This window comes from Leuresthes tenuis, unplaced genomic scaffold (assembly GCF_036924035.1).
Source record: "Leuresthes tenuis unplaced genomic scaffold, fLeuTen1.0.hap1 SCAF_4, whole genome shotgun sequence".
NCBI classification, from domain to species: domain Eukaryota; kingdom Metazoa; phylum Chordata; class Actinopteri; order Atheriniformes; family Atherinopsidae; genus Leuresthes; species Leuresthes tenuis.
In genome coordinates, this window is record NW_027325358.1 from 1,464,198 (window position 1) to 1,481,694 (window position 17,497).

Genomic DNA, 17,497 nt, shown 5'->3' on the forward strand with positions numbered 1-17,497 from the left:
GGGAGCAGCCAAAGCAGAGAAAAGGCTCTAATGTTTAACTCTGAAATCACTTGTGTCTGTGCATCTGGTGGGGGGGGCTCAGTCTTCTGGGTTGTACCTCAGAGTTTGGTTCAGATCGGGCTCTGAGGCCTCCTCCGCCCGGCGGCCATTGTTGCCTCCGTCTCTGGAGCTTTTCATGGCCGACTTACAGAGCAGCCGTTGGTTAGCAGAAGCTGTGCGGAGGCTTTCTGCACGAGTGCCTCAGCCGTGGCGTGACGAATAGCCACGGCGGCTGGCTCCTTTTAGCCCTGATGCCCATGCCTGCAGGGGGAAGGACCATGTGACTCACACACCAGATGCATCTGGTTTCCACTTATTCTACGGTTTAAAGCAGGCAGGAGAGCTGTCATGTTTGGGGAAACAGACTCAGAGGATGTGAGTGTGAATAAAGACAACTTTTCCTCTTAGTCCTTCATGATATTTCCTTCCCAGACTGTCGCTCTGCTCTAATAAAAGCCACAGACAGAATCTGAACGAATTCAGCCGTGCACACGTGCACCGTGATCTCCCCCAGAGGAAGTTAGAGGCAGCAGGGGGTCTGGAAGGTTCAGGGCACGTTTCCACGTTTATTTTTCCTTTTTCAACCTTTTCTGAGCTTTTCCAACTTCATTTTATTTTAAAAACAACAGAAAATCGGTCAAAAAGAATCAGGAAAATGTCTTTCAGTCGGTTAATTTCTGTGAGTTTCATCTGTTCTCAGAGTCCAGATCAGTTAGGAGGAGGGACAGCAGCTCAGTGTCTGATCCCCCCTCATCGTGTTCCTACGGCAGCCCGGAGGGAACAATGCAAACCCTGAGTGGGATTTGTTTGTTGCCACTTTTCCTTCGAGCCGTGAGATGTGACAGCATCCGTCGCTCTGGGCCTTTAACTCTGGCATCAGCTCAGATCTGCGCTCAGGTTGAACTCGGAAGCCGGATTTTCTGAGTTTCCAGTTGGGAAAAAACAAGCAGAAGTCAGACTTCCAACTCGTAGCAGTCAGAGCGGTTATATTTCCACACCCCAGGGTTTCCCACACAGCGCGGTTATATGAGCGCCATCGGGTCGGATTAAAGGCTAAATTACAATAAAACTGAGTTATTCAGCTCATGTAGACGCCTTAATCTGACTAAAAACGGATCGAATTAAGACCTGAGATAACTCGATCCAAACGTAGACGACAGCGGTTCGGATCGAGCGTTCTGCTCCAGATTTTTTCCCCCAGAAGTGGAAGGAGACGATATTCCTGTTGTTGTCGTCAGAAAGAAAGAAACAACGCGATGGAGAATGCGCCGTTGTGCATCGTCTGTGCCATAACCAGCTCATCACAGATGGAGAGGGACGCAGCTTCATCTCGCTCTGCGTTCGCCATCTTTCTGAATGCCTGAGTTTGTTGTTGTTGGCGGTGAAGACGTCAACAGGAAGTGGCTCTATTAGCGATAGCTGAAATGGGGACAGCGCCACCTATGGTACCGGGGTATGACATGCTTTGTGCCAGTGATTCCATTCATTCACCGCCATATATCCAAGGATAATTACCCTCAGATAAGGAGCAGAACCCAACTGTAGCTTCAGTTAATCTCATCATATAAACCCTCTGACTGTTAGCTTCTTGCAGTGTTGTCGAAAACCTTCGAGACATGAAGACAAATATCAGGAAATACTGATGTTAGGCAGATATTTCTGTGAATCCCTGTTTATATCCAACATATACTCCTACTGTCAAGGAAAAAAGCCAAATATTTCTGAATTCTGGCCGTTACAAGTCAGGATAGCTGCATGAAATAGATGGATTGATCAGTTACTTCAGCTTTAGTTTAGATGACTTCACCACTTAATGTTAACTCGCTCTTTGGAGCCGGAACAGAAACTTTCTCCGGTTCATTTCAGTTGAGTTGATGAATTTAATCAGAGCTCAGGACTGATTGTGATTTCTGACTTTGTTTGTAGCACAAACACGGATTAAAGAACCTGCTGAGTTTATACAGCGCCACCTATGGTACCGGGGTATGACACGCTTCAACAGGAAGTGGCTCTATTAGCGATAGCTGAAATGGGGACAGCGCCACCTATGGTACCGGGGTATGACCTGCTTTGTGCCAGTGATTCCATTCATTCACCGCCACATATCCAAGGATAATTACCCTCAGATAAGGAGCAGAACCCAACTGTAGACGGCTGGCCTGCTCTTCCAGGGCTGATAGTTGTTTGTTAGCATTAACATCAGTTTAATATGTGATTAAAAAGCAAAGATGCAGCCGGACTACTCCTCCAGATCAGGGTCGGTGAGCAGGGAGCAGCCCTGGGGGGTCGTGCACCGTAAATGAGCTCCACTGTGTGGATCCAGGGCGGAGAGCCCACAGCAGGGGGTCCAGCAACTGAAGCCAGAGCAGCTGTAAAAGAACAGAGTCTCTCTCTCAGATAAAAGTCTGCTTTTATTTATGCAGTAAGGACAGGAACAGAGGTCTGCTCCAGTGGAACATCTTCCCATGGGTTTGGGCTGAGGCTCTGCCAGCATCAGTGGGCCACCGGGCTTACTCTGCAGCTTTAACATGCTCCATGTGTCCTCTTTAACAGATAATCTGAGCTCTCAATCACAGTTTTCATGCTTGGCAGCAAATCCTCCACCAGTGAGCTGATGTTGTGCATGTTCCTCGTGTTCTGGTTCTGGTTGTGATGCCGAGCTGAGCGGCGCCGGCGGCCGTGTGACGCCTCCTGCAGAGTAACTCCTGCTAACTCCAGACCCACTTCTGCTGCTGCAGCACGTGTTTGGCTGGCTCTGAGCTCCACAGACCCACTTCCCTGAATGTAGGTTACAGCAGGCTTAGTCACCACGTGCACGCGCCTCCCGTGCACACTCAGTCACTCGTGCACGCTGCGGTCATGCGAGCTTTAATCTGATCTGCTGGAATATCATCCAGCAGGCTGAAGATTGGAGCTGCAGGATTTTTAATGATTATAAAACTGGGTGGAGATGTTCTCTGTGGAGTCGGTTTATCTTTTGGATGCAGCTGGAGCTGCAGATGAGAGAAGCAGCTGTTTGTGTAAGCAGCTGTTTGTGGAAGCAGCTGTTTGTAGAAGCAGCTGTTTGTGGAAGCAGCTGTTTGTGGAAGCAGCTGTTTGTAGAAGCAGCTGTTTGTGGAAGCAGCTGTTTGTAGAAGCAGCTGTTTGTAGAAGCAGCTGTTTGTAGAAGCAGCTGTTTGTAGAAGCAGCTGTTTGTGGAAGCAGCTGTTTGTGGAAGCAGCTGTTTGTGGAAGCAGCTGTTTGTAGAAGCAGCTGTTTGTAGAAGCAGCTGTTTGTAGAAGCAGCTGTTTGTAGAAGCAGCTGTTTGTAGAAGCAGCTGTTTGTGGAAGCAGCTGTTTGTGGAAGCAGCTGTTTGTAGAAGCAGCTGTTTGTGGAAGCAGCTGTTTGTGGAAGCAGCTGTTTGTAGAAGCAGCTGTTTGTAGAAGCAGCTGTTTGTAGAAGCAGCTGTTTGTAGAAGCAGCTGTTTGTAGAAGCAGCTGTTTGTGGAAGCAGCTGTTTGTAGAAGCAGCTGTTTGTGGAAGCAGCTGTTTGTAGAAGCAGCTGTTTGTAGAAGCAGCTGTTTGTAGAAGAAGCTGTTTGTAGAAGCAGCTGTTTGTACAAGCAGCTGTTTGTGGAAGCAGCTGTTTGTAGAAGCAGCTGTTTGTAGAAGCAGCTGTTTGTGGAAGCAGCTGTTTGTGGAAGCAGCTGTTTGTAGAAGCAGCTGTTTGTGGAAGCAGCTGTTTGTAGAAGCAGCTGTTTGTAGAAACAGCTGTTTGTAGAAGCAGCTGTTTGTGGAAGCAGCTGTTTGTAGAAGCAGCTGTTTGTAGAAGCAGCTGTTTGTGGAAGCAGCTGTTTGTGGAAGCAGCTGTTTGTGGAAGCAGCTGTTTGTAGAAGCAGCTGTTTGTAGAAGCAGCTGTTTGTCTTCTACTGAAGACGTTTTATTAACATTTACCTGCAGTTTCTCTGCAGTTTACCTGTAGTTTACCTGCAGAGCTTCTTGTTCTGCGTCTTTGACCCTTCACGCTGTGTTCCCGGGACTTTAATGGATGGAGCATCAAGCTCTTTAGATGAGTTCAGTTTGACTCGACTCCAGTTTAAGAATAATTTGCACAACATAGTTGTAGGAAACATGCATCATTTTTCTTTTTCTGACCACAGCCGATGAGTCTTTTTACTATAAATATCACATAAAAGCAGTGAAAACGTCCGGTTTTATCAGACTTAAGGTCCCGGTCCGATGCAGCCCGGTTACCGTGGGAACCGTGCATCGGAGCCTTGAGCCTTTGGTCATCACATCTGCAGCAGAGCGGCTCGTTTCCATCGATCACACGTAGGATGCGTGGATGATCCGTCCTGGGACCAGTGTGGGCGACTCTGGAGTTATTCAGAGTGTCTGAAAGGAGGATAAACCTTCTGTGGGAGTTTGTGCCAGACTCTGAGATCTGTTCTGCTAAATCTGTTTAAGAGCCTCCAGGCCGGTGGCTCAGGGCTCTTTCTGTGCTCGCTTTGCCTTTAAAACTCAGCCCGGGTTTGAGGAAACGACGTTTCTGTGCACGTTTGTGCACGTTCAGGTCACCCAGCTCCATCTGCAGCAGCACATAAATGAAGCTGTTGCTGGGCAACCTGACAGCGGACGCGCTGCACGCTTGTTTCCTTGGTAACAGGCATGTGTGGGAGCTGAGTCTCCGGGGAGGTGATGCTTCCAGCTCTGCGGTTTTCTTCGGTTCCACCCGAGCGTGTTGGACTGGGACAGAGGTTGAGTTCAGCCTGTTTTCTCACTTCCCTGCTCAGTATTCTCAGTATTTTCAGTATTTTCTCACTTCCCTGCTCAGTATTTTCAGTATTTTCTCACTTCCCTGCTCAGTATTTTCAGTATTTTCTCACTTCCCTGCTCAGTATTTTCAGTATTTTCTCACTTCTCTGCTCAGTATTTTCAGTATTTTCTCACTTCCCTGCTCAGTATTTTCAGTATTTTCTCACTTCCCTGCTCAGTATTTTCAGTATTTTCTCACTTCCCTGCTCAGTATTCTCAGTATTTTCAGTATTTTCTCACTTCCCTGCTCAGTATTCTCAGTATTTTCTCACTTCCCTGCTCAGTATTTTCAGTATTTTCTCACTTCCCTGCTCAGTATTCTCAGTATTTTCAGTATTTTCTCACTTCCCTGCTCAGTATTCTCAGTATTTTCTCACTTCCTTGCTCAGTATTTTCAGTATTTTCTCACTTCCCTGCTCAGTATTCTCAGTATTTTCTCACTTCCCTGCTCAGTATTTTCAGTATTTTCTCACTTCCCTGCTCAGTATTCTCAGTATTTTCAGTATTTTCTCACTTCCCTGCTCAGTATTCTCAGTATTTTCTCACTTCCTTGCTCAGTATTTTCAGTATTTTCTCACTTCCCTGCTCAGTATTTTCAGTATTTTCTCACTTCCCTGCTCAGTATTTTCAGTATTTTCAGTATTTTCTCACTTCCCTGCTCAGTATTTTCAGTATTTTCTCACTTCCCTGCTCAGTATTCTCAGTATTTTCAGTATTTTCTCACTTCCCTGCTCAGTATTTTCAGTATTTTCTCACTTCCCTGCTCAGTATTCTCAGTATTTTCAGTATTTTCTCACTTCCCTGCTCAGTATTTTCAGTATTTTCTCACTTCCCTGCTCAGTATTCTCAGTATTTTCAGTATTTTCTCACTTCCCTGCTCAGTATTCTCAGTATTTTCTCACTTCCTTGCTCAGTATTTTCAGTATTTTCTCACTTCCCTGCTCAGTATTTTCAGTATTTTCTCACTTCCCTGCTCAGTATTTTCAGTATTTTCAGTATTTTCTCACTTCCCTGCTCAGTATTTTCAGTATTTTCTCACTTCCCTGCTCAGTATTTTCAGTATTTTCAGTATTTTCTCACTTCCCTGCTCAGTATTTTCAGTATTTTCTCACTTCCCTGCTCAGTATTTTCAGTATTTTCTCACTTCCCTGCTCAGTATTTTCTCACCGCGGTTTGAAACACTCGCCGACCTCAGACCAAACCTGCCGATAAAACCCTTTTTTTTACCTCAGAACAGGCTGAATCCTGCAGCTGAAGGCTGTCAGCAGCCATCTTTAAGCAGTCTTCTGTCCTGTAAACACACTTCCAGAGTAATCCAGCAGTAATCTGTGATGTTTGAATCTGCCGGCTGCTCCTCTGCTTCTGTTTGTGGGGGATTTGTGAGTCTCAGCTTATTAAAGAGGGACCCACAACACCTCCTAATCTAATTAAGCTCCAGTGCTGCTCAGATGCTGCTGGACACCTGCAGGAGTTTGAGTTCACAGCTCTTCTTCACAGGAAGGCCGTCCTGGGGTGGGTTACACGGAGGGAAGCCTCCCAGTGAGCAGCATTTGGTGACAGTGGGGAGAAAAACGGCCTTTTGGGCCTCGCCGCAGCACTTTGGATGAAACTGGAGGCTTTTCAGAGCGTGTTTGGGACAGTTTCTCTGCATCGCTCTGAGACAGGATGTTCCTGCATGGAGCTGTGTTATAAAGGTGAAGGGGGGGGGGGTCTGAGAAAGCTTTTAAAGGGCTGCTCCTCACCGTGGGACGGGGAACCAGCTCAGTGCCCTCATGACTCACGGCGCGGTTTCAGTTTGGTTTGAGGTTAAAAGCTGCTCCAACCAGGCCTTTGTGTTTTAACATGTCCAATGGAAGCATGAGGCCTCCGCCCCTCCTCCACCCGACCGCTGCCCTTCCTCTGCTCATGCCGCCCCCCCCTCCTTCACTTCTCATTCAGCAGACGTTCCTGCTCAGAGAGACTGCTCCAAACAGACATTTAAACCAACTTTAAAGCGGTTGGTGCTCTGCAGAAGGTGCAGACGACTCCTGATGCTGTTATTCGGCTGAAGCAGATTCTCCCGGCAGGAAGCGTCCTCTCTGTGATGTCATGTGCATGCTAACCGTCTGGTTTCTCTCTCAGTCTGGGCTCAGCAGCTCTGCATGTCTGCCTGGCAACCAGCAGGTACACCTCCACACACACTACTCCACACTTTCCAGCAGGTTTCACTGAAAACATTTGTGTTTTTGAGGCAGAAAACTGTCAGAAAAAACAGAGATTTTAGCTTTTAACTGCTTCTCCCCGCCGGTTCAGACGGCTTTTAGCCTCCTAGCTTTTAGCATCACTGACTTCCATTACTGCTGCTGACTCGTTAATGCAGTTCATTGATTTTAGAAACACTTTGGAGAGGAGCAGAGAAGAAGAAATGATCCTCTCAGGCCAGTTATTGGTCAGAAAGGAGCCGCACTCTGGCTCTTTAACTTCATGCTTTACAGGAATGTCTGACAGTAAATCATTAGAAAGATGTGTGGGTTGGCTCTGCATGAGAGAAGAATTTAAAGTATTATTGGAATCTTGTGGTGTTTTGCATAAAGAGACGAATGAATGCAACAGAAGGAGATTAAATGTCTGAACGCTGCTGCATTTCGAAGCAGCTGCAGGTGAATTCAGGCTAAGTTCAGGACTCGTCTCCCTGCACATCAGCAGAAGAAGCAGCTGAAGAAGACTTTGATGCTCGGTGGCTGCCAGCAGGGGGCAGCACCTTCCCAGGAGTCACAGCACTGATTTACACAGGTTTTAGACATCATATTAACATGTTTAGCTCAGAGTTTCCCTGATTAGACCCAAACTACAGGCTGCTGCTGTGAGCTGCTCCCACCAGGCTGTCAGAACAAAGTTTATTCATATCTGCAGATTTACAAAGTCCTGATCCAGCCCCATTTCTGCCCGTTTCCATCCAAGCAGCCAGACTTTCCTGTAACCTTTAAAACTGTCCTGATCAATAGTTCTTCAGGCTCCAAAAAATCCAGCTGTGACCTGACAGGACCTGAGAGATGCACCTGGACCTTCAGCTGATCCATCTACTGTTGGCCCAAGCCTCATCAGAAATGGTCTCCATGGAAGGGTGGCTGTCAAGAAGCCGTTCTTAAGGAAGGGAAACAGGGAGAAAAGGCTGAGCTGTGCCAAATGACACAAGAAGTGGACTGAAAATCAGTGGCAACAGGTCTTATGGAGGGATGAATCCTCCCCAGAGCCCGGACCTCAACATTATTGAAGCAGTGTGGGATCATCTGACAGAGAACGGAACAAAAGGCAGCCCACATCCAAAGAAGAGCTTTGGGATGTCCTTCAAGAAGCCTGGAGAACTATTCCTGAAGACTCCTTAAAGAAATGACAGAAAGCTGGTCTCAGAGGGTTCAGGCTGTGTTGGAGAATAAAGGAGCTCAGACCAGAGATTCACTTTAAAGCTGCTGAGAACTGAGAAAAACTCTGTTTCTGCCTCAGATTCTGGGTTTATGTTCATGTTTTATCATGTTTCAGTGAATCTCTGCAGCTGCTTCCTGTTTTTATGGAAATATGTAAAGAAATGAGGAGTTTTGCTTCATACTGTGAAGACAGTTCTGTTGAATAGACCACAGAACATCATCATTATCTTCATCTTCTGACAGATTCTTGTTCATTTAAACCAACCTAAACCAGAAAGAGAACATGTTTCATTAAATAACTGAAACCATTTCCTGTTTTTATGGATAAATATAAAGAAATGAAGCTGATCAGGACCTTTTAAAATATTTATTTATTTAAAATAAACCTACTTAAAATTCATTTAAAATATATAAAGAAATGAAGCTGATCAGGACCTTTTAAAATATTTATTTATTTAAAATAAACCTACTTAAAATTAATTTAAAATATATAAAGAAATGAAGCTGATCAGGACCTTTTAAAATATTTATTTATTTAAAATAAACCTACTTAAAATTAATTTAAAATATATAAAGAAATGAAGCTGATCAGGACCTTTTAAAATATTTATTTATTTAAAATAAACCTACTTAAAATTAATTTAAAATATAAAGAAATGAAGCTGATCAGGACCTTTTAAAATATTTATTTATTTAAAATAAACCTACTTAAAATTAATTTAAAATATATAAAGAAATGAAGCTGATCAGGACCTTTTAAAATATTTATTTATTTAAAATAAACCTACTTAAAATTAATTTAAAATATAAAGAAATGAAGCTGATCAGGACCTTTTAAAATATTTATTTATTTAAAATAAACCTACTTAAAATTAATTTAAAATATATAAAGAAATGAAGCTGATCAGGACCTTTTAAAATATTTATTTATTTAAAATAAACCTACTTAAAATTAATTTAAAATATAAAGAAATGAAGCTGATCAGGACCTTTTAAAATATTTATTTATTTAAAATAAACCTACTTAAAATTAATTTAAAATATATAAAGAAATGAAGCTGATCAGGACCTTTTAAAATATTTATTTATTTAAAATAAACCTACTTAAAATTAATTTAAAATATAAAGAATTGAAGCTGATCAGGACCTTTTAAAATATTTATTTATTTAAAATAAACCTACTTAAAATTAATTTAAAATATAAAGAATTGAAGCTGATCAGGACCTTTTAAAATATTTATTTATTTAAAATAAACCTACTTAAAATTAATTTAAAATATAAAGAATTGAAGCTGATCAGGACCTTTTAAAATATTTATTTATTTAAAATAAACCTACTTAAAATTAATTTAAAATATATAAAGAAATGAAGCTGATCAGGACCTTTTAAAATATTTATTTATTTAAAATAAACCTACTTAAAATTAATTTAAAAAATAAAGAAATGAAGCTGATCAGGACCTTTTAAAATATTTATTTATTTAAAATAAACCTACTTAAAATTAATTTAAAATATAAAGAAATGAAGCTGATCGGGACCTTTTAAAATATTTATTTATTTAAAATAAACCTACTTAAAATTAATTTAAAATATAAAGAAATGAAGCTGATCGGGACCTTTTAAAATATTTATTTATTTAAAATAAACCTACTTAAAATTAATTTAAAATATAAAGAATTGAAGCTGATCGGTTCAGCTGCAGTTTAGTTACAGTCGGGAGGATCGAAGGTGGATCCGTCTCTCTAATGGCTTTGCTCTGGTAATGCACTCCTTAATGTACACTCAGGGCCATGAAACACACACACACACGTGCACACTCACGTGCACACTCACGTGCACAGACTGACCGTCATTAGCTCACATTCCCATGATGCATCTGTTTCAGGGCGTATTCTCCGTTATCAGCTGAGTGTTTTCATGTTTTCACTGGAATCAGAGGATGAAGGAGTAGGTTCAGGCCGCCGTCCTGCTGCAGCGTGCACGTGTGTGAGTGTGCACGTGTGTGTGCACGTGTGTGTGTGTGTGTGCACGGACATCATGCTGAATGTGGCGCCTGCTGCTCGCTCACTAAGAGGTCGCCGCTCTTTTGCAGTGGACAAAAACAAACCCCGGGAGGCGCCGACGAGACCGGCGAACGCCAGCAGCAGCTCCCAGAGCCCAGCGGGGACCCAGCAGAACCAGCAGAACCAGCAGAACCTGCAGAACCTGCAGAACCTGCAGCTGCCTCCAGCAGAACTCGTACGTGTGATTATTCCTCTTTCAGTTGTAAAGGATCGGTGAACTGGACCCGATCGATGGCAGGAAGCTTCTGGGAAGAGACAAACGTAACATTTTCTCTGAATTTGTATTTATCAGCAGCATGTTTCATAAGAATAGAAGCTCTGAGCTACAGAACCGTACCGGAACATGTTTCCCGACTCGTCAGCAGAACCTTTTACTGAAATCGGACTGAAACCTCCCGTCCTGTGCTCTTCCTTCCATGTTTTCTTCAGGTATCGGATGTCCTGAACGCCAACACCGTGGTGACGCCAGCTCTCCCGGCCGCTGATGCCACCAGCACCGCGTCCGGCACCACTGGACCTGCTGGACTTGGCTTCAAAGCCAGAACCGGGTCACGGTCGAGCCCTAAAGCGGGGCCCCGCCTTCCGAATGCATCCAAAGCGGCGGTGGGTGGAGCTGTGGCGGCGGAGGGGACGGCCAGACAGAACCAGAACAAAGAGCAGGTGGAGAAGAAGAACCAGGCCATCTGCCAGCTGAGGAGGCTGCTCATCCAGGGGAACAGACGGGTGGAGGCTCTGGCTACTGTCATCCAACATGTCTTCACCGAGGTAATCATTCTTTCTTAGAGTTTAGCCTCCATCCTCCGGCCCCCACCTGACTGTGGGGGGAGGACATCCTTCTGCCCCCCCCACCTGACTGTGGAGGGAGGAGACGAGCTTACAGCGAAATGAGACTTTCTTCTGTCTGAGCCCCATTTTATTCTATTTCAGTGTGAAGGTTGCTGCATCTTTAGATTTAAAACAAGTTCAACCAGTCAATTCAATTCAGTTTGAACAGACAAAGAGTAGTTCAGTTCAATTCAATTCAGTTCAATTCAGTTCAGTTCGGTTCAGTTAAATTCAGTTCAGTTCAGTACAATTCAGTTCAATTCAGTTCAGTTTAGTTAAATTCAGTTCAGTTTAGTTAAATTCAGTTCAGTTCAGTTCAGTTTAGTTAAATTCAGTTCAGTTTAGTTAAATTCAGTTCAGTTTAGTTAAATTCAGTTAAATTCAATTCAGTTCAGTTCAGTTCAGTTAAATTCACTTCAGTTTAGTTAAATTCAGTTCAGTTAAATTCACTTCAGTTTAGTTAAATTCAGTTCAGTTTAGTTAAATTCAGTTCAGTTCAGTTCAGTTCAGTTAAATTCAGTTCAGTTTAGTTCAGTTCAGTTAAATTCAGTTCAATTCAATTTAAACGAACAAAGAGCAGTTCAGTTCAGTTTAGTTAAATTCAGTTAAATTCAGTTCAGTTTAGTTCAGTTCAGTTAAATTAAGTTCAATTCAGTTCAGTTTTGTTCAGTTCAGTTCAGTTTAAATAGACAAAGAGTAGTTCAGTTCAATTTAGTTCAGTTCAATTCAGTTCAATTCAGTTCAGTTTAATTAAATTCAGTTCAATTCATTTTAAACAAAGAGCAGTTCAGTTCAATTTAGTTCAGTTCCGTTCAGTTCAGTTCAGTTTAATGTATAAAGCACTAAATCAGCTAAAACTGGAGCGATATAATCTCTCAGTTCTAGATATAATCAGATATAATCTTTCCTGCCAGTTCTCACCAGAACTCTGGCTGCAGCGATGAAGAAACATTTCATAAGTTCTGATTAAACTCGATGGATGTTGGGTCTTTAAGAGTGTCGGCGGTTCTCATTTGAATCTGTAGGTTGATCCCGTCTGTTTTAGTGTTCAGAACATCTGACCCGGTCAGAACATTTAGAGCCTTGAAAATCAGCCGTAACATCTTAAATCGAATGGAAACTGAAGGTGGAGAGCAGCTCTGGTGTTTGTCGTCTGCAGCTGGAACTAAACAGAGAGACGACTCGTCTCCACCCTGGAGGAGCTGTGCTCTCTCACATGTTGGTTGTGCTTCATTTAATCCATGTGGACCGATCAGTTAGCAGGCTGGTGATGATGAGACTCCTACTTTTATATCTTAATCGAGTGATTCGACGCGTTAAATCACCTTAAAAACATGCATTTTAGCTCCCAGTGAAAGGCTATGAAAAGCTTTGAAGTAGCTCCTCAGTTTTCTCAGCTGATTTCCACCCTTCAGACGTGTTGTTGGTGGTAGAAAGCAGCGTCTCTCAGCTGTTTTTAAACGCTGTTTCTCACGTGTTTTGCTGCCTCTAAATGAGACTCTGTGGAGGATAAATCAGGTTAAATTCAGTTCAATTCAATTTAAACGACCAAAGAGCAGTTCAGTTCAGTTTAGTTAAATTAAGTTCAATTCAGTTCAGTTGAATTAAATTCAGTTCAGTTCAATTCAATTCAGTTCAATTTAAACGAACAAAGAGCAGTTCAGTTCAGTTTAGTTAAATTCAGTTCAATTCAGTTCAGTTCAATTCAGTTCAGTTTAGTTAAATTCAGTTCAATTCAGTTCAGTTTAGTTCAGTTCAGTTAAATTCAGTTAAATTCAGTTCAGTTTAGTTAAATTCAGTTCAGTTCAGTTAAATTCAGTTCAGTTCAATTCAGTTCAGTTTAGTTAAATTCAGTTAAATTCAGTTCAATTCAGTTCAGTTCAATTCAGTTCAGTTTAGTTAAATTCAGTTCAATTCAGTTCAGTTTAGTTCAGTTCAGTTAAATTCAGTTAAATTCAGTTCAGTTTAGTTAAATTCAGTTAAATTCAGTTCAGTTTAGTTCAGTTCAGTTAAATTCAGTTCAATTCAATTCAGTTTAGTTCAGTTCAGTTAAATTAAGTTCAATTCAGTTCAGTTTAATTAAATTCAGTTCAGTTCAATTCAATTCAGTTTAGTTAAATTCAGTTCAGTTTAATTAAATTAAGTTCAATTCAGTTCAGTTTAGTTAAATTCAGTTCAGTTCAGTTAAATTCAGTTCAGTTTAGTTCAGTTAAATTCAGTTCAATTCAATTCAGTTTAGTTCAGTTCAGTTAAATTAAGTTCAATTCAGTTCAGTTCAGTTTAATTAAATTCAGTTCAGTTCAATTCAATTTAGTTCAGTTCAGTTAAATTCAGTTCAATTCAGTTCAGTTTAATTAAATTCAGTTCAGTTCAATTCAATTCAGTTTAGTTCAGTTCAGTTAAATTCAGTTAAATTCAGTTAAATTCAGTTCAGTTCAGTTAAATTCAGTTCAGTTTAGTTAAATTCAGTTCAGTTCAGTTAAATTAAGTTCAATTCAGTTCAGTTTAGTTGGATGTTGGGTCTTTAAGAGTGTCGGCGGTTCTCATTTGAATCTGTAGGTTGATCCCGTCTGTTTTAGTGTTCAGAACATCTGACCCGGTCAGAACATTTAGAGCCTTGAAAATCAGCCGTAACATCTTAAATCGAATGGAAACTGAAGGTGGAGAGCAGCTCTGGTGTTTGTCGTCTGCAGCTGGAACTAAACAGAGAGACGACTCGTCTCCACCCTGGAGGAGCTGTGCTCTCTCACATGTTGGTTGTGCTTCATTTAATCCATGTGGACCGATCAGTTAGCAGGCTGGTGATGATGAGACTCCTACTTTTATATCTTAATCGAGTGATTCGACGCGTTAAATCACCTTAAAAACATGCATTTTAGCTCCCAGTGAAAGGCTATGAAAAGCTTTGATGTAGCTCCTCAGTTTTCTCAGCTGATTTCCACCCTTCAGACGTGTTGTTGGTGGTAGAAAGCAGCGTCTCTCAGCTGTTTTTAAACGCTGTTTCTCACGTGTTTTGCTGCCTCTAAATGAGACTCTGTGGAGGATAAATCAGGTTAAATTCAGTTCAATTCAATTTAAACGAACAAAGAGCAGTTCAGTTCAGTTTAGTTCAATTCAGTTCAATTCAGTTCAGTTTAGTTCAGTTCAGTTAAATTCAGTTCAGTTCAGTTTAGTTCAGTTCAGTTCAGTTCAATTCAGTTCAATTCAATTTAAACGACCAAAGAGTAGTTCAGTTCAGTTCAGTTAAATTCAGTTTGTTGTATAAAGCACTAAATCAGCTAAAACTGGAGCGATATAATCTCTCAGTTCTAGATATAATCAGATATAATCTCTCCTGCCAGTTCTCACCAGAACTCTGGCTGCAGCGATGAAGAAACATTTCATAAGTTCTGATTAAACTCGATGGATGTTGGGTCTTTAAGAGTGTCGGCGGTTCTCATTTGAATCTGTAGGTTGATCCCGTCTGTTTTAGTGTTCAGAACATCTGACCCGGTCAGAACATTTAGAGCCTTGAAAATCAGCCGTAACATCTTAAATCGAATGGAAACTGAAGGTGGAGAGCAGCTCTGGTGTTTGTCGTCTGCAGCTGGAACTAAACAGAGAGACGACTCGTCTCCACCCTGGAGGAGCTGTGCTCTCTCACATGTTGGTTGTGCTTCATTTAATCCATGTGGACCGATCAGTTAGCAGGCTGGTGATGATGAGACTCCTACTTTTATATCTTAATCGAGTGATTCGACGCGTTAAATCACCTTAAAAACATGCATTTTAGCTCCCAGTGAAAGGCTATGAAAAGCTTTGATGTAGCTCCTCAGTTTTCTCAGCTGATTTCCACCCTTCAGACGTGTTGTTGGTGGTAGAAAGCAGCGTCTCTCAGCTGTTTTTAAACGCTGTTTCTCACGTGTTTTGCTGCCTCTAAATGAGACTCTGTGGAGGATAAATCAGGTTAAATTCAGTTCAATTCAATTTAAACGACCAAAGAGCAGTTCAGTTTAGTTAAATTCAGTTCAATTCAGTTCAGTTCAATTCAGTTCAATTCAATTTAAACGAACAAAGAGCAGTTCAGTTCAGTTTAGTTAAATTCAGTTCAATTCAGTTCAGTTTAGTTCAGTTCAGTTAAATTAAGTTCAATTCAGTTCAGTTTAATCAAATTCAGTTCAGTTAAATTCAGTTAAATTAAGTTCAATTCAATTCAGTTTAGTTCAGTTCAGTTAAATTAAGTTCAATTCAATTCAGTTTAATCAAATTCAGTTCAGTTAAATTCAGTTAAATTCAGTTCAATTCAGTTCAGTTTAGTTCAGTTCAGTTAAATTAAGTTCAATTCAGTTCAGTTTAATCAAATTCAGTTCAGTTAAATTCAGTTAAATTCAGTTAAATTCAGTTCAGTTTAGTTAAATTCAGTTCAGTTAAATTAAGTTCAGTTTAGTTGGATGTTGGGTCTTTAAGAGTGTCGGCGGTTCTCATTTGAATCTGTAGGTTGATCCCGTCTGTTTTAGTGTTCAGAACATCTGACCCGGTCAGAACATTTAGAGCCTTGAAAATCAGCCGTAACATCTTAAATCGAATGGAAACTGAAGGTGGAGAGCAGCTCTGGTGTTTGTCGTCTGCAGCTGGAACTAAACAGAGAGACGACTCGTCTCCACCCTGGAGGAGCTGTGCTCTCTCACATGTTGGTTGTGCTTCATTTAATCCATGTGGACCGATCAGTTAGCAGGCTGGTGATGATGAGACTCCTACTTTTATATCTTAATCGAGTGATTCGACGCGTTAAATCACCTTAAAAACATGCATTTTAGCTCCCAGTGAAAGGCTATGAAAAGCTTTGATGTAGCTCCTCAGTTTTCTCAGCTGATTTCCACCCTTCAGACGTGTTGTTGGTGGTAGAAAGCAGCGTCTCTCAGCTGTTTTTAAACGCTGTTTCTCACGTGTTTTGCTGCCTCTAAATGAGACTCTGTGGAGGATAAATCAGGTTAAATTCAGTTCAATTCAATTTAAACGACCAAAGAGCAGTTCAGTTTAGTTAAATTCAGTTCAATTCAGTTCAGTTCAATTCAGTTCAATTCAATTTAAACGAACAAAGAGCAGTTCAGTTCAGTTTAGTTAAATTCAGTTCAATTCAGTTCAGTTTAGTTCAGTTCAGTTAAATTAAGTTCAATTCAGTTCAGTTTAATCAAATTCAGTTCAGTTAAATTCAGTTAAATTAAGTTCAATTCAATTCAGTTTAGTTCAGTTCAGTTAAATTAAGTTCAATTCAATTCAGTTTAATCAAATTCAGTTCAGTTAAATTCAGTTAAATTCAGTTCAATTCAGTTCAGTTTAGTTCAGTTCAGTTAAATTAAGTTCAATTCAGTTCAGTTTAATCAAATTCAGTTCAGTTAAATTCAGTTAAATTCAGTTAAATTCAGTTCAGTTTAGTTAAATTCAGTTCAGTTAAATTAAGTTCAGTTTAGTTGGATGTTGGGTCTTTAAGAGTGTCGGCGGTTCTCATTTGAATCTGTAGGTTGATCCCGTCTGTTTTAGTGTTCAGAACATCTGACCCGGTCAGAACATTTAGAGCCTTGAAAATCAGCCGTAACATCTTAAATCGAATGGAAACTGAAGGTGGAGAGCAGCTCTGGTGTTTGTCGTCTGCAGCTGGAACTAAACAGAGAGACGACTCGTCTCCACCCTGGAGGAGCTGTGCTCTCTCACATGTTGGTTGTGCTTCATTTAATCCATGTGGACCGATCAGTTAGCAGGCTGGTGATGATGAGACTCCTACTTTTATATCTTAATCGAGTGATTCGACGCGTTAAATCACCTTAAAAACATGCATTTTAGCTCCCAGTGAAAGGCTATGAAAAGCTTTGAAGTAGCTCCTCAGTTTTCTCAGCTGATTTCCACCCTTCAGACGTGTTGTTGGTGGTAGAAAGCAGCGTCTCTCAGCTGTTTTTAAACGCTGTTTCTCACGTGTTGTGCTGCCTCTAAATGAGACTCTGTGGAGGATAAACCTGGGAAACATGGAGGCTTCACTTCCTCTTTGACACGCCACTTTAAAGGCAGATAAGGTGGATGTTTGCTCATGTGAGTTCAGGCTGGTCTCACGCCACTTCAGGGGGTAAATGAGGGGAAACGAGCGGTTATCTTCCTCCCCTTTGGCAGACTGAACCAGGATCAGCTGGTGATAAGAGGAGTGAAATGTTGCTGCTGTTTTTAGCACTGAGGCAGCAGGGAGAGGCTGTCCACACACCCACAGCTGATGAGGCGCTTGTTCTGAGCCGTCCTGGCGTGCGTGATGTGCACCAGGCGAGGTTTCCCTGCAACCTCCCAGTGAAAGTCGTGCTTCTGGGTGAGTTCAGACGGTTTCTCTTTGGAGGCGAACCTCAGGGTGAGG

General features: G+C 41.5%; 1 protein-coding gene across 6 annotated transcripts in view; it reads left to right on the top strand.

The window, feature by feature from the left end:
* Positions 1-17,497, top strand: part of LOC140305282 (uncharacterized) — a 74,941-nt gene that overhangs the window by 40,681 nt on the left and 16,763 nt on the right. For all 6 annotated transcript variants that reach the window (XM_072384057.1, XM_072384056.1, XM_072384054.1 and 3 more), the window contains 2 exons: positions 10,329-10,474; positions 10,729-11,064. In XM_072384057.1, the coding sequence (XP_072240158.1) occupies positions 10,329-10,474; positions 10,729-11,064 (482 nt within the window). The remainder of the gene's footprint in view (positions 1-10,328; positions 10,475-10,728; positions 11,065-17,497) is intronic.